The sequence below is a fragment of the Lytechinus variegatus genome, chromosome 11, assembly GCF_018143015.1.
Source record: "Lytechinus variegatus isolate NC3 chromosome 11, Lvar_3.0, whole genome shotgun sequence".
Classification (NCBI taxonomy): Eukaryota; Metazoa; Echinodermata; class Echinoidea; order Temnopleuroida; family Toxopneustidae; genus Lytechinus; species Lytechinus variegatus.
Genome location: NC_054750.1, coordinates 22,621,445 through 22,636,081, shown reverse-complemented (window position 1 = coordinate 22,636,081; position 14,637 = coordinate 22,621,445). Strand labels below are relative to the sequence as shown.

The following is a 14,637-nucleotide window of genomic DNA, read 5'->3' as shown; positions in this document are numbered from 1 at the left end:
AGAGTGAATAACTTTCAATTAGACCTATGTTGCAGAACTGTTTTTTAAAGAGCTTATTATTAATTATCAGTTATTCAGTATTTTTTATATTTTGTTGGGTTTGTTTTTGCATTGGCTTTGTTTTTTTATATATCTTTTTTGTGTTGTAGATGTGCCTTAATTTTCAGTTAAAAAAAAATTATATGTCTACAGTTTACACACCATTTTCCGTTGCCATAAAATAATTCTGTAGACCATCTTTGATACGATGACTTGCTACTCATCATAGTTTGAGGTCAGTATGAAACGTCTAAAATTCAGGGGTCAAAAGCTCTTTTTAACGATTTAGTGATCATGTTAAAGCCATTTACCATCCCAATCCTCTCTCTATTTTGTGTTCTGGGCTTTGTAACACAAATGTTTGCGATGAAATGCAAATATGAAAGAACAGCACTGATTGGTTCTGGGTGGGTGGTTCATAAAGATGTTTGTAAGCTAAGAGCGACTTTTAGAACGACTGGTGATCCTTTCTAGTGGCAAATGGTATATTCATTGGCGATGGTTTAGCGCATAAGAAAGGTTCACCAGTCACTCTTAATTTACGAACGGCTTTATGAAACGGCCCCCTGGTCAGTATTTTAAACCGAATGTGCGTGTTACGTTAATCTTGATTGGCCAGTCAATTATGGATTGATCGTTAATCTTTGTGTTACGAAGCCCAGGATTTGATATTAAGAATCATCCATGAGGTCTCTGTAACTAAAAGTTTAGCAATTTGAGATTAGGACTGATTTCTATGATTGGTTGCATTGATTGTTGTGTATGATCAATCTTAAAAACCAGCCCCACAATCGATTGCTAAGCTTTATGGTACTAGGTTCTGGCGCAGTCTGATGATTTCATAGAAACAAGATACACACTTGATGAAGCCTCCAATGGCACATCACAAAAATCTAAAAATTTGATATAAACTAAATGAAATGTTTAGGGCATTCATTTGCTACTTTATATTCCTTTTGTCATTTGTAGAAGTATTATTATTCTGCCTTTTTAATGTTCAGCTTTTAGCAAAGTTTCATTGTTGGCATATTCATCTTTAGTTAAGCCATGAATGATTTTTAAAAACAATTTATTTTTCTTAATGGAGTCATGTGAGTTTATCAGTGTTAAAAGTGATTATTACAGTATGTTATAATTATTCTCGAATGTTATTTTAGACAGGGAAGATGGTGAAGGAGAAGATGTAGACTTAGCCAATGCTGAGCATTAGAGTTGTTTTGATCCTTGGATAACATGTATCTAAAAGAAACGGGCCATTTCATAAAGCTGTTCATAAGTTAGAGCGACTTTAAGAACGACAGGTGATATTTTTCTTATGCACTAAACCATCGCCATTGAATATACCATTTACAACAAGACAGGATCACCAGTCGTTCTTAAAGCGGCTCTTAACTTACGAATAGCTTTATGAAACACCCACGGGGAGGGTTTCACAAAGAGGTAAAGTGTGACTTGAGAGTCATGCTTAAATGCTGATGCACATGTTACATAACAGGCAAAATTATTGATTAATTCATAGTAGCCTGTGTCCTCTTAGCATGGTTTGGTAAATGCGGTGATGTCTTCTTCACCGTACGCAACTGGAAATGTTAGTGTGTCTCTCTAAAGTTTTACCTGAATCTTTGTGAAACACCCCCCAGGAATGGAGTTGAGACTGGGAATTCCAGAGAAACCTTTCTATATTGGGGCTTGGCCCAATGCTTATAAAATTTGGCCTCAACTCCATTACTGATGAGGATGAAGAAATATGATATATGTAGTGTATATTATTGAAAGATGCTGTGAAGCCCTCTTTGGACAAGGAAATGGTTTTGTAGATATGCATAATGGAAAGATTGATCTAGAATTGGGGGTTTAATTATTTTTGTCATATTTTCTTCATCTACTTTACAGTAAATGACAAAAAGGAATGGTCGCAGAAGGAAAGTAAAATCATGGATCTGTACTATAAATTAATTTGATATTTTAAATTTCAAAATGGCTGTATAGTTAATGAACCATAAGACAATGTGGAGGGGGGCAATGAACTTTTTCACATTCTGTTTCCTTTCTTTCTCTCAAGTCTCAACATATGGCAAAATAAGAACCTTTGCTTTCAAAAGTCATAAAAATTAAATAGCTGCAAGATCATGTCTATCTGCATGTGCTCAAAAATTATTTGAATATTTGGCAGTATTATTTAAATGTGCAAGATCACACATATTGAATACATTTATACCTTTGGCAAAGTATACTGTTTGAGCAGTGGGGATGAAAAAAGAGAGGAATGCAACAGCATTTAAAAAGAAATATGAAGTCTGATTATATTTTGCTGTGGTTAAGGCTAGTGTCTGTCTTAATAAATGTATTTAAATGTAAATGGGTTTGTACAGTAAACTTATATGTTCCTTCTTATAAGCTCTCTATCCAGAGTTTGACAATAATCGATGGATCGCTTATCTATTTACTTGGAATAAATAAAAACTTTGACTTTGTAGCGTAAGAAACAAAATCGTGAATTATCATTCTTTAAATGTGTGTGGTACAATATAAACCATTTATACTTCATATCTTTACTCTCTCTGTGACTCGCATTCAACTCCACACCCATCTTCCCTCTCTCTTCTCTGCTTTTCTCTCTCCACCCCCTCTCTCTCTCCCTCTCGTTAACTCTACCCTTCTCCGTCTCTGCTTCCAATAATACATATAGGTAACGTTGCCCAAGTCGAAATTTTTGGGACCATTTAAAGATTTGGGATAGAAGGGAGCATGTTTTTATGAAATTTATTCAATATACAGAATACATTTCTCCAGCAAATAATTACGACTTGGATCGACGCAAGTCATTTACATACATCGTGTACTTTAAAGGACACTGCTTCAATACATATGTCTTGAAATGCAGGATAATTTGCTTTACGTTTGTGGCAAAAATGGTGAGAGACCTGTACGGGCTGCACACAAATGTTAGTGCTAACAGAGCACTAAGAGTAGGCCCAGTCATTTGGATTGTGATGCCAAGCGTTGATCCAATATGTATCAAGGCGTGGTATCAGGCAACACTGCGACATTACCATTTGTAACAGGGCCTCTGACTGTTACCGCATTATTAGTGCTAACGTTTCTGTGCGGCTGGTACAGGAGAGTAAGGCGCTATTAGACACAAGTGTATAACATCAGTTTCTGAAAATCAGTACTGGGAACTGTAGTTATTACCAGTGTAACAGAAAAAAAATCCCTGACTGATTACATTTATGCCACTAGTTGTAAAGGGAATTTCTTTTAGAAAAATGGAGCTTTTGAAAAAAATTTCAGATAACAAAAAAATATAAACTGATGTGAATTGGTTTGTTGGGTTGGTAGTAGAACTAGTTTACATCTCGATTTCAGAATTAAACTGTTTATTGATTTATTCAGTGGGTACCATTTTATCTCAAAAGAACTGGTAGAAAAAGTGACATTGCATTTTGATAAAGATTAGGCCTCTTTTCATATTGAAAGGTATGAAAATCACTGTTGATATAGTAATAGCTCAGCAGCTTATCAGTCAACCTAAATGCAAACTTATCCTAGTTGTGATCAATAAACATCATTTTGTACATCATGTATTTCCTCGATTTTTCACACGATTTTATCAATAATATTCTTTTCGCATTTTCTGTAGTTCCTTCCACCTCACATGGTATTTGGTAAATGCAGTTACAATACATTGATTTTGCAGTTTTTCCTTTTTAGATTTTCCTGATTTTCACAAGTGAGAATGAGAATAGCTCATTAACATCTATATATTAGTAATGTACTTGCATGTAAATTGCAGATGTACTGTAACCTTCAAACATTAGCCAGCATGCTATACCACTGATGTTGAGCACTATTATGCACTGTGTACTAGTAAAACCATTCATTTTAATAGGTATTATTGACATTCGTCAAATAATTGGACTCATCCAAACAAATCAAGAATATCTTATTTCCTTGAAATACATGTTCCTCTGAAGAGAAAGAGTCAAAATCAAAATAGTCTTTGCCTGAGTAATGATACCATCATATTGCAGAACTTCTTTAGATCATATTTTGATTCCTTTCTTCTTGAGTTCTTTCCTTCTCTTTTTCTCCTCCGCTTCCATTTCTTCTACCATCTGTTTAAAGCGAGGACTGCGAGGGTCGACGGCATAGCCAAGCTTCTCCTTGGCAAGGGCAAGAAGACGATTTCTCTTTTCTTTCTGCTCTCTTCTCTTGGCTCTTTCCTCTTCCACTTGTTTCCAATAATCCTCTATCATCTTCGGCATCTTAGCCATATTGGCGGCAATAAGCTTCTCCCTGAAAAATAAACAAAAGAATTAGGGTCTGAAAAAACTGCCTTGTAAAGAAAGTCTACAAAAAGTGCGATTTTATTTTCAGTCTGCAACCTCTGCAACTACCCTTTTCTGAGAAGTCCATGCAAGTTCACATGTACATGTATGCAACTAATAAAAGTCATCTAACTTACGGTTATTTTTTTTCGCTGGAGTGCTCAAAATCTGTCATTTTGAGCACTTCCTTGTGATGACATCTGTTGGTGAAAACTTAGAAATCAAACACACTAACTTGTTTTCTATCAACAAAAAAAATACACTAAGTGAAGGAACACAACTTTTGGTCTAAGGAATATGATGAATGAATGAAGAAAATAAGCAATGCCTGAACATTGCAAAACAAATTTCACCAATATGGTTTGGTTACATATTTTGGAGAAGTCCTGCAAGCCTCCTCCCTGATGATCTTATTTCAATACTACTCCCATTTGATAATCATGTTATTTCAATGAAATTTGATGTAAAATAAAAAGTTATGACAAAATAAAGTTAACTTATTAAAGAGAAAGTTGGCCCATTGTATATAGATATAGAGTATGTGAATATGGAAATGAATGAACATATGACATCACCCATTCCCTATTTCATTTTAACATGAAATACATTTTAATCCTCATTTCAATGTTTCAAGTATGAAATTGCCATTGTTGCAATATATATTAGAGTTTCCTTGGCTTAATAGTAAATCAGCAAATATTAAATTGTAAAAGTTCTGACATTAAAATACAGAATACATTTCAACTTTGACTCTTACTTGCATATCACTATGTTTATTTTTTTAACATAACCACAGCCTATCCCTGAGTCTAACTTTGATGATTTTTTCAGTGTTTTGCTTTTGGTTTGATTGAGTTTGAATACTTTTTACATCAATGTTTTTGTGATGGAATTGCCAAAATAAATATATGATTGATCAAAAAGTCATCAAAGTTCAAACTCTGTTTTCCCTTGAAGGTAGGCCCGTTTTGAAAGTCAATTTTTTCGATGCACGTGTACACGGCATGTTTTTCGGTCGTGTACACGTTGTAAACACTGTGAGAGCGAGTTCTGTTTTCATGTCGACACGGACCCGCATCAATATGTCATTAAAAGGGGTCTATATAGCCTAAGTCACGGTTTTAAAGCTTACCTGAGAAGTTTGAAGTATCAATCCACAAAAATTGGTGCAAATTAAAAGTTTATTCGGCTTAGCAGCACATTAAATTAATAAAGAATGCAAAAGAAAATCAGTGCAGGGCCCTAGCTATCGCCGACGCTCGGTGGATGCGCATTTTGTATACTGTACCGTACATGCATGCACAGATCGCTGCAGAATAAGTGTAACTGAAGTTATCGATTAATTTTCATTATTATGTTGCCAATTTGAAGAGCGTTTGTTTGTAGGCTTGTGTGCGAGCGTATAACACGTAAGTTGTAGCGATGATCGCTATCGCAATTGGTGATTCTCAAATTGACTCTGAGTGTGATTGAGCAACGCTTTCGAGCTTTTGAGACCGGAGCAGACCCATTTCGTGCCGATTTCGTGGTACAAAAACGTGAGTCTCCAGAAAGAATGTGGATTAAATTGGCGATTTTGGAAGTGAACTCACTCTGGATTAATTGAAATATGTTGACATATTAGTAATTAAAACATGTGCAGTGTCTGAGAACTAAGATTTAATGTGAGGCTGTGAGCTTGTTTATGCAGATGCTACCGTGTACACGGTGATGGAATTTAGTACACGTGCACTGACTTGACCGTGCGTGTACACGTGTACCCGAAACGGGCCTACTTGAAGGTTGGGATTGACTTGCCAAATTCTGACTGAAATTATTATTATTTTGGAATGGATGTGATTGTGCATTTGCCCCAATCTAACCCAGGGGGCTCGCGGCTGCGTAGCGGTCGGGAGCCCAGGATCGTATGTGCAATTTGGCATACTCACCTGACAAGCGTGAAGTATGGTCAAAATAGATAAATAGTTAAAACAGAAATCAAGCACTTACCACGATAATGGATGATGGTCTAACGAGTGGCAGTTTTTCTGACATCTGGGCGCAGACTGGAACCTCAAAAAACGAAAAATTCTCCTACCCCCGTCTCGATCGGCCATTTTTGTTATGAATTGTAACAAAATGGCCGATCGAGACGGGGTAGAAGGAGAGAACTTTTTGTTTTTTGAGGTTCCAGTCTGTGCCCAGATGTCAGAAAAACTGCCACTCGTTAGACTATCATCCATATAACCTGGTAAGTGCTTGATTTCTGATTTAACTTTATTCAGAGAATTATTTTGACCATACTTCACGCTTGTCAGGTGAGTATGCCAAATTGCACGTACGATCCTGGGCTCTGGGCTCCCGACCGCTACGCGGCCGGGAGCCCCCTGGGTTAGCCCCAATCATGATCATGTCAATCATCTACTGTGATTCTGGAGTCTACCTTTTGAGTCTTTCCAAATCTGCTGCTTGTTTCTCAGCTGCAAGTTCGGTTTGCATTTCCTGAAGACTTGGAAAATATTCTTTCTCCTCTTCAATAAGTTTACTTAGTTCTGATTTTGTAGGCCACATGATTGCGGGATCAACACCAGAAGCCTTTCCCATTCTGGCGTACTGCTTCGCATGCCAACGCCTCGTCTTCTCCCACGGGCGATCTATGGGGCGCGTTCGAACCGCTGGCTGATCGAGGAGGTCCAAATCCAGCTGCTCTTCTTCTTCAACAAACTCGCCCATTCCTTCTAGAACCTTATCAGAATATTGTCGACAGGGAAGCTGTGTAACGCCGCACATCCTCCTGGGTACATTGCTCTCTCCATGTCTAATTCCCAGTGCAGGTAACACTGTAAGTCTCTCAAAAGTCCGTGGCAAGAATTGCCTGATGGCAGCCATGGGAGTCGCCATCTTTATTACCGTATTTTCTTTCTGGAACTACAGATGGCACTCTTTCATTTCTCTTGCAGGGGGTGGAAACTCCGCTTCTGCATCCGGTCAGACATGGGGAAATTTTGGAAGGTCAAAAGTGCACACTGCTCCCATTTTTCGCGTACAAGGCTATGGACACCACAATTTCATGGCACACCAGCGAAACAGAGGCGTGGTCATAAATTGGCCTGCGCGCACAGCGTAAAAATATGCAAATAAGCAAATTGTCACAAATTAGCATACTACGCGACGTGATTGAATATGAAATTTATTCATAGAGCTGCGTCTTTGGTAAATTCATGTCATTGATCATTCCCCCGTTCACCCCCTCAAGGTATTCAGTTGTTTATTCATCTTTTCTTGTTTACATATTTTTTATTCTTTCGCGTTTATTACTACATCAATTAATTCCCTCATTTATTTGCTAGATATTTCCCTGGAAGACATTTTGGAAGCTTACAAGAGATTCATTAGTAGGATTGAACTTAGGGATCTGCTTGCTCTATTGGTGTTCATCACTGCCCATTTTTTTCATATACACATCATGAATAGCCACAAATATTTGGTTATTTTTTTTTTTGGGGGGGGGGTGGGGTAAATACTTAAAATGATGAGAAAAATCTGAGCAAGAGAGCAATCAGGTCATTTTGTCTTTATTTTGAAATTGAAATGAACAATCTGGTGCAAATCTTATGAAGATTTTTTTTTTTTAAAGTCTCATGAGTTTGGGATGGGAGCAAAAGAGAGCCCAGTACCCCCCCCCCCATGTATTTGCTCTCATCAAGGCTATCTTAAAGGTCACTTCCAAATAAAATAAAAATTTTGTACCTGCCCACCCCCTATATTTCTCTATCGATTCCACCCCCCCCCCCCTCCCCTCTCTCTCTCTTCCACACACACACACATTCCACATAATCATGCGAGCAAACAATTATTCTCATTTCATGTTAATTCCTATCCCACTTTTAAATCAAACTCATTCATGTCTTTAATTCGGCTGCACCTGAATGTCACAGTATGCCATGTTGCAATGGCTTTTATGGGCTATCTTGCCACGCATGTTATTTTGATACTAAATACCTGTTGTACTAGTATTATACCCATGGATACCCGACATACAGAATCAATCAATCAGTAGCACTATCATATTCCAGTCATATAGAAGTAATCTTCAGTGCTATTTCATCACAACACAGTTTGGTAGCAATAACATCATCATCACATATCTTTCACGGAATATAAATTGGTGGATTAATTAAATCACGAATATCAAGATTAGAAAGTAATATTTCAAATTAAAATGTTTATTAATTAATAAATTTTTGAATACATGATAAAAATATTTTTTCTCTTTTACTCACCAAAGCATCAAATTACATCAGCAAAATGCCTATAATGAGTGCAAAAGAAATTGCAAGAATATTACAAGAGACGGGATGCATATTTTTGGCAAAATCTAGAGAAAAAAAATTGAAAAAAAAATAAGTATGTATATTCACTTACATAGTTATTGATAAGCCTTACATAGTCAATATAAGGGGGGCATCAAGGATGCCATTAATAAAAAGATTATCGATATACCTCTCTCAAAGTCAGTTACTCAAATATCAAATCATTATTTTAGCATTTGCTGACAAGAAATAGCCTGCTAATCTAATCGGGGACACTTCATAAAAAAAGGGGAGCACATTGCCACATTTCTCTAAAGAGTGCCTTCCCAAATCTGCACATTAGAAAATCAGTAACAAAGTTGCTTATTGTCTATTGTTGTGAAGTGCTGCTAGAGCTGTGTTCTATTTCCAACAAATTCTTTTATTTTCAGAGCTAATCTAGTTCATTATATGGGACATCGACAATACAGTGTTACAAAAACAAAGAGATTAAAAACGAAAAAAAAAATAGTACAACTTTTCACTTCCCCCAGAAAATGAATTCAACAGCTTAATGTCCAGCAATACATAGAGGTTCTTGGCCCCAAATGTAACTAGCAACTAGCATGGGAACCCCAATTTTGATCTGTTGCTTTAATGTTTCCATAGTAATTACCAGAATTTCAAAGTTAGAATAGTAGTTAGTCTTAAAGGGGAAGTTTACCCTGACAAAAAGTTTATTGTAAAAATAGTAGAAAAAATAATAAAAAATATTGCCAAAGGTTTGAGAAAAATTCATCAAATAACTAAATGTTATTAGAATTTCAATTATTTGATTTGTGACGTCATATGCGAGCAGCATTCATACATAGCGAATGGTAAAAAATCAAATAAATGTCATTTTCTCAGAAAATTGAAAATGGTTTTCACTCTACCTTTTGTGTATCAATAGACAAATCATTTCATACCCGATCATGAATAGAAAACAAAATTAAGTCATCAGGAACCACACAAAATTTGAAATTCATGCATGTTATATTACATAACACATGGGGCAGCTGCTCGTCTACTATGATGTCACAAATCCAAAACTTTGAACTCTAATAACTTTCTTACTTTTTAACGGATTTTCCTCAAACCTTCACCAATATTTTTTTACTAATTTTTCTGCTATTTTTACAACAAAGTTTTCTTCAGGGTGAACTTCCCCTTTAATGAATTGGGGTCCCGGACTGAGAGTGATTTCTTCGCCCTTTGTTCTGTCACATTGTTTTTATTATGCACATTTTTTCAATGAAAATCCATTATTTCTTATCACCTTTATATGTCTGTAGGCATGTATGTTACATAGCCCAGACCTCAGTAAAGGTCCATTCTGCATTGTTTAGATAACCAGAATACAGCCTATCCCTTTCAAACTACTAATATTATTCAAAGTGCTTTCACTACCAGTATAAGTACTACATGTAGATGATTAGAACATTAATAGGGGGGGGGGATAAGTGTGCCCTTTGGAAAAATATTTTGATCTTGTGTGAAACCTATGAACCTAAATATCTATACTCCAATTAATTTTTTTTTCAACAGATGTGTAGTTTAAGCAGCATTCAATATGTATTGACACATTTATTTAAATTCATTCAAGTTTTTAAATCTGTAATTGCAATGAAGAAACTGCTTGTTATGAACCTGGCCTTCATATTTCTTCTTGATCTGCCCTGGTGATACTCAAACTGCTTGTGAAACCTGCATAGTAAACAAAAAGAGAAAGGAACAAAATGAGCTGCTGATATAAATTATTCTTACTCATCAAGTCCAGTTTATTTAGAAGTTTTAAACTTTTTATGACCCCCTACTCTTCCATGCAATATTATTTAGAAAATGCACATGTAGTAACTTATGTTGCCAGATAAAAATCATAGATCACTATTATAGATCATTATTCATACAACTTTTTTTTATTAAGTGTGAAAACCCATTCAAATATATATCGAAAGATTAATCTCAATATTTTGTCCTTTTATTTCTGTCTTCAGAGTAACTGAGTTTTAAAGTGAATTTATGTATGATTAATATAGCTAAGAGACATGGACAAGAAGTATGCATTGATGATAATGGAAATACTGGTGAATTTGAATCCAAAAGAACATTATCTCATCATGGAGCTTTACTTTATGGGATAACATGATTCAGAAAAAAAAGGTTTTTTTTTATATTTTTATGAAAACAAGCATACCTGGCAAGCTTTTAGATCAGATATCCTGTTACTCATCAGATTGTACCTCTTGGTGATATGCAAATGGTATTTGACTTTGTACTTCTGACTAGGCTTGGACTGCTAAGAACTGGATCCCATTGGATCTGCAATTCAATATACATACAATACCTTACAGTTAAACATTTCAAAAGTGATAAACAAAATTCCTCTCTTAAAACAATTTTTTCAGAGTTCCAGCTTTCAAAATTCCCCACACAAAAAAAGCAGGTCTTGACCAAAAACTAAATGGTTCAAGCATACGCGGCCTACTATAGTGAGGTCTTTTGTCAATCTTCAATATATATATATACACCAAGCCAGCTTTGACAGATGTAGGATAATTATCATTTGTGTGATAATATGGCTCTCGCTCATTCATCAGTGCGAGACAATCATTAAATTTTTTGCACTCATCTATGTACATGTCTGATTTGAATCTCTCCGTTAAGTGAGTTCCTCTTTAAGTTTGATTTTTATTTTAAAAAAGGGTTAGCTCACTTGCTGGCAGGTTTAAATGACCCTTTGCCTTTCACCACAAATAACATCAAGTGAGGACAATAAAGATAAATCAATTGGATCAGCTGCTCTCTCTGCTTAGCCTTATACTTAAACAATTCAAAATAGGGCACTATAAATTTTCTCAACCCTTCCAAAAAACAATTGAGCAGTTTGAACCCTGACAAATAAATGTTGCCCCCCCCCCCGAAAAAAAAGAATCATTAAACTCCGTTGCTAGGCTAATTATGTTTTAGTCCAATGGTCCAGCCAGGAACTAAAATAAAGTTAACTTAAATCTTTGTAGAAAAAAAGTCAAACCAGACAGATCTAGAATTTTATTTTTTAAAATCTATGTTCAAGTTAGACCTATCCTAGGGCCTTACTTTTATTTAAAAAAAGAAAAACGATAATATCTGTCTCAAATCATTCCATGAGCATGGCAAAATCTACCAATATCATTCCAAACAGATTCAGTTCATTTAGATTTAATTTCATTTCATTTTAAATGCAGATAATTATATTGAAATAGCGGTGTCGAAAAATCAGTACTAGGCCCATGGCCTATAACTTCAAATTTCAACTCAAGCTTGTTTGACAATTAATTTCCAACACCTAATGACCTAGCCTACATCGGCAATTCTGCAGCCGGCTGGCACCGGCGATATCAAAGTCCGCATCCCGCTCTGGCTATATGGTACGGTATGTGGATTAATTTTGATGCAGCTTTGCCGTTAAACAAGTCCACATCTACCCCTGATATTTGACAATAAGAACTGAAATACAGATTTAATAAGGAAGGACAAGAAGCATCCCAATTAACAAACTTAGTTCTACGAAGAACTATGTTATTTTCTGAGAAAATATGTCAGTCAGATTTCAGACTAATTTAGGATCAGGACAGGAAAAAGAAATGGAAATATGGAAATTGTGGTTTGCGTTGTAAACTGCACATAAAGCCATGCATGCGACGCCGAACCCCAGCAAACACACTACAATTTCAACTAAGATCAAAGTAAGGAATTGAACTTAACTTACTTTTATTCATATGGAATGTCATTAGATTGATATTAATGTTTCCTCCAAGATTTTCTGCTCCTTTGAAGTTCACTCAGAAATCATGATTTCGAACGTCAATTCTAAAAACAGATAATTAGACCTGCTATTGTATTTCAAAAATTTGAATTTCGCAGAATCAAAAAGAACGACACTTCGCACAGATATCGTAGGGAATTGTGGGACGGAAAAAAATGTTTAATGCATGAGGACATGAATAAAACATTAGCGTTTTATCCAATCATACAAGTGCATTGTGCGTATTTTGACGTCATTACTCATGAATTAAACATTGACCTTCCAAAATCAACCTTCAAATTGGACAAATGGCAGCCATGTTTGTTATGTACAAAACCTATGGAAAATCAAAAACGCGCAAAAAGAGTTGCCTCTCTAGCTCCCTTCGGGAGCTTACGTATACGTAAGATCGTACTCTCTGTGTTCTCTTGCTAGCTAGCTAGCTTGCGCTCGCTAATATTTAGCCAATTTTAGCCTATTCTCTAGTTAAATTTGTGTATCTACACTGCAAAACTCCGGTGTTGATTTAACACCAGCCCGGAATCTATACATGTACACACCAGAAAAGTATTGAAACAACACCAGTTTCGAATCAAACCCCATTGGAAATAAGCCTTTTGGCTTTCATGGGCTATCCTGTCAAGGTATTCTTCAATTTCATTGTAATCTCCTGTGATATTCTTGACGAATAAAATCAATCAATCAATCAAACCGATGCTGTTTTGATACTAAATTGGTGTTGAATAAACGAAACTGGTATTGTTCAACACAGGCTCTGGTGTGGACATTCTAGACTACCAGTATATTATATAGATTCCGGGCTGGTGTGATCAACACCGGAGCTTTTGCAGTGTATAAACGTGCATGCTATGATTCAATCAAATAATTTTTTTTAAATTAATGCTTTCTTCCTTTTCTTATTTTCTTTCTTTTTCTTTCTTTCTTTCTTTCTTTAATTCTTTCTCCTTCCTTCTTTCCTTCCTTCCTTCCTTTTTCCTTCCTCCTTTTCTTTCTCCTTTCCCCCTTCTTTCCTTCTTTCTTTCTTTCTTTCTTTCTTTCTTTCTTTCTCAGTTTCCTTCCCTCCTTCCTTCTTTCCTTCACTCCTCAGCATTTTGTTTTCTCTTACCTGTAATTCATTGATTCATCATCATCATCATCAACAACAGCAGAAGCTGCAACAATTAAGTTTATTTTAAAACAATTTTTCTTTTATTATTCCGTTGGTGGAACAATATTACAGCGAAGTTAGGATAATCTTGAAATAACCTTCAACTGCGTAAGTTGAAAATCAAACGTTTGCTTGACAAAATTTATAAGATGACTTTTGTTCAATAATTGGCAGGACTATGTATGCGATGATCTCATTAATATCGAAAAAAAAACACCATTGAAGTAAATCAAGGAAAAAATATAATTATAAGACCATGCATTACTGACGCGCAGTATATACTGGAAGAATATCGTTAAGCGTTTGACACATTCATCTTAATGGGGTGGGTCAGGCACAATACCAATTTGGTTGAGATAGGAAATAACTTGTACAAATTCTGTAACCATTTTGAAGACGATCTTTTCTTGAAAAGAGCTACTGCACCAGACACAACAATGAAAACTTAAAAAAAATATCCAGTAGGCATAAAGGCATGGACCAATGAGAGACTGATATTTTGTGCCATAAATTTAGCTATAATTATCATGATTATGACCATTATGGATTTTTGCGGGGTTCACAATTTAATGATGTAGCCACATACAGGTCCATGCTACATAGCAGCGAGTTATACAGGCGAATACCCCTCCCTCATCCATAGGCGGCGGAAGCGGGGGGGGGGGGGGGGGGGAGGGGGACGAGACCTGTCCTCCCCTAAAATTTTAGGTGGGGGACGCCCCCCCCTAATTTTTTTCTTTTTTTTGATTGTCAATTTTTTTTACCTGTGTCCATCTCAAAATTTAAGGTGTTTTGGCTTCCGCCGCCAATGCCCTCATCCCATCAGCAATAACCATTGAACTCGAAATAACGTGCACTTACATAGATATATGCCATAAACTATAGCATGAAAATATTAGCCAACAAAAAGTGATAGCAAACTTAATAGCAAACTTCGACCTCTTCTCAAATGCATCTCGACTTTAATGATTTTGACTTATTACTGCAATAATATAGACGTAA

General features: G+C 35.9%; 1 protein-coding gene across 1 annotated transcript; it reads right to left on the bottom strand.

Annotated features, from left to right (window-relative positions):
• Positions 1-311: 311 nt before the first annotated feature.
• On the bottom strand, positions 312-7,279 carry LOC121424028 (growth arrest and DNA damage-inducible proteins-interacting protein 1-like). The gene is made up of 2 exons (XM_041619602.1): positions 6,793-7,279; positions 312-4,338 (listed from the first exon to the last, which is right to left on the bottom strand). The coding sequence occupies exons 1-2, from the start codon at positions 7,248-7,250 to the stop codon at positions 4,086-4,088; spliced, it is 711 nt and encodes a 236-aa protein (XP_041475536.1). The 5' UTR covers positions 7,251-7,279; the 3' UTR covers positions 312-4,085.
• Between the last annotated feature and the right edge of the window lie 7,358 nt (positions 7,280-14,637).

What these genes read in the sequence shown, in the direction of transcription:
- LOC121424028 (XM_041619602.1), bottom strand. Translation starts at nt 7,250, where the DNA reads ATGGCGACTCCCATGGCTGCCATCAGGCAATTCTTGCCACGGACTTTT. An exon ending in GATTTGGAAAGACTCAAAAG is followed by an intron (nt 4,339 to 6,792) that starts GTAGACTCCAGA and finishes TTTATTTTTCAG; the next exon opens with GGAGAAGCTTATTGCCGCCA.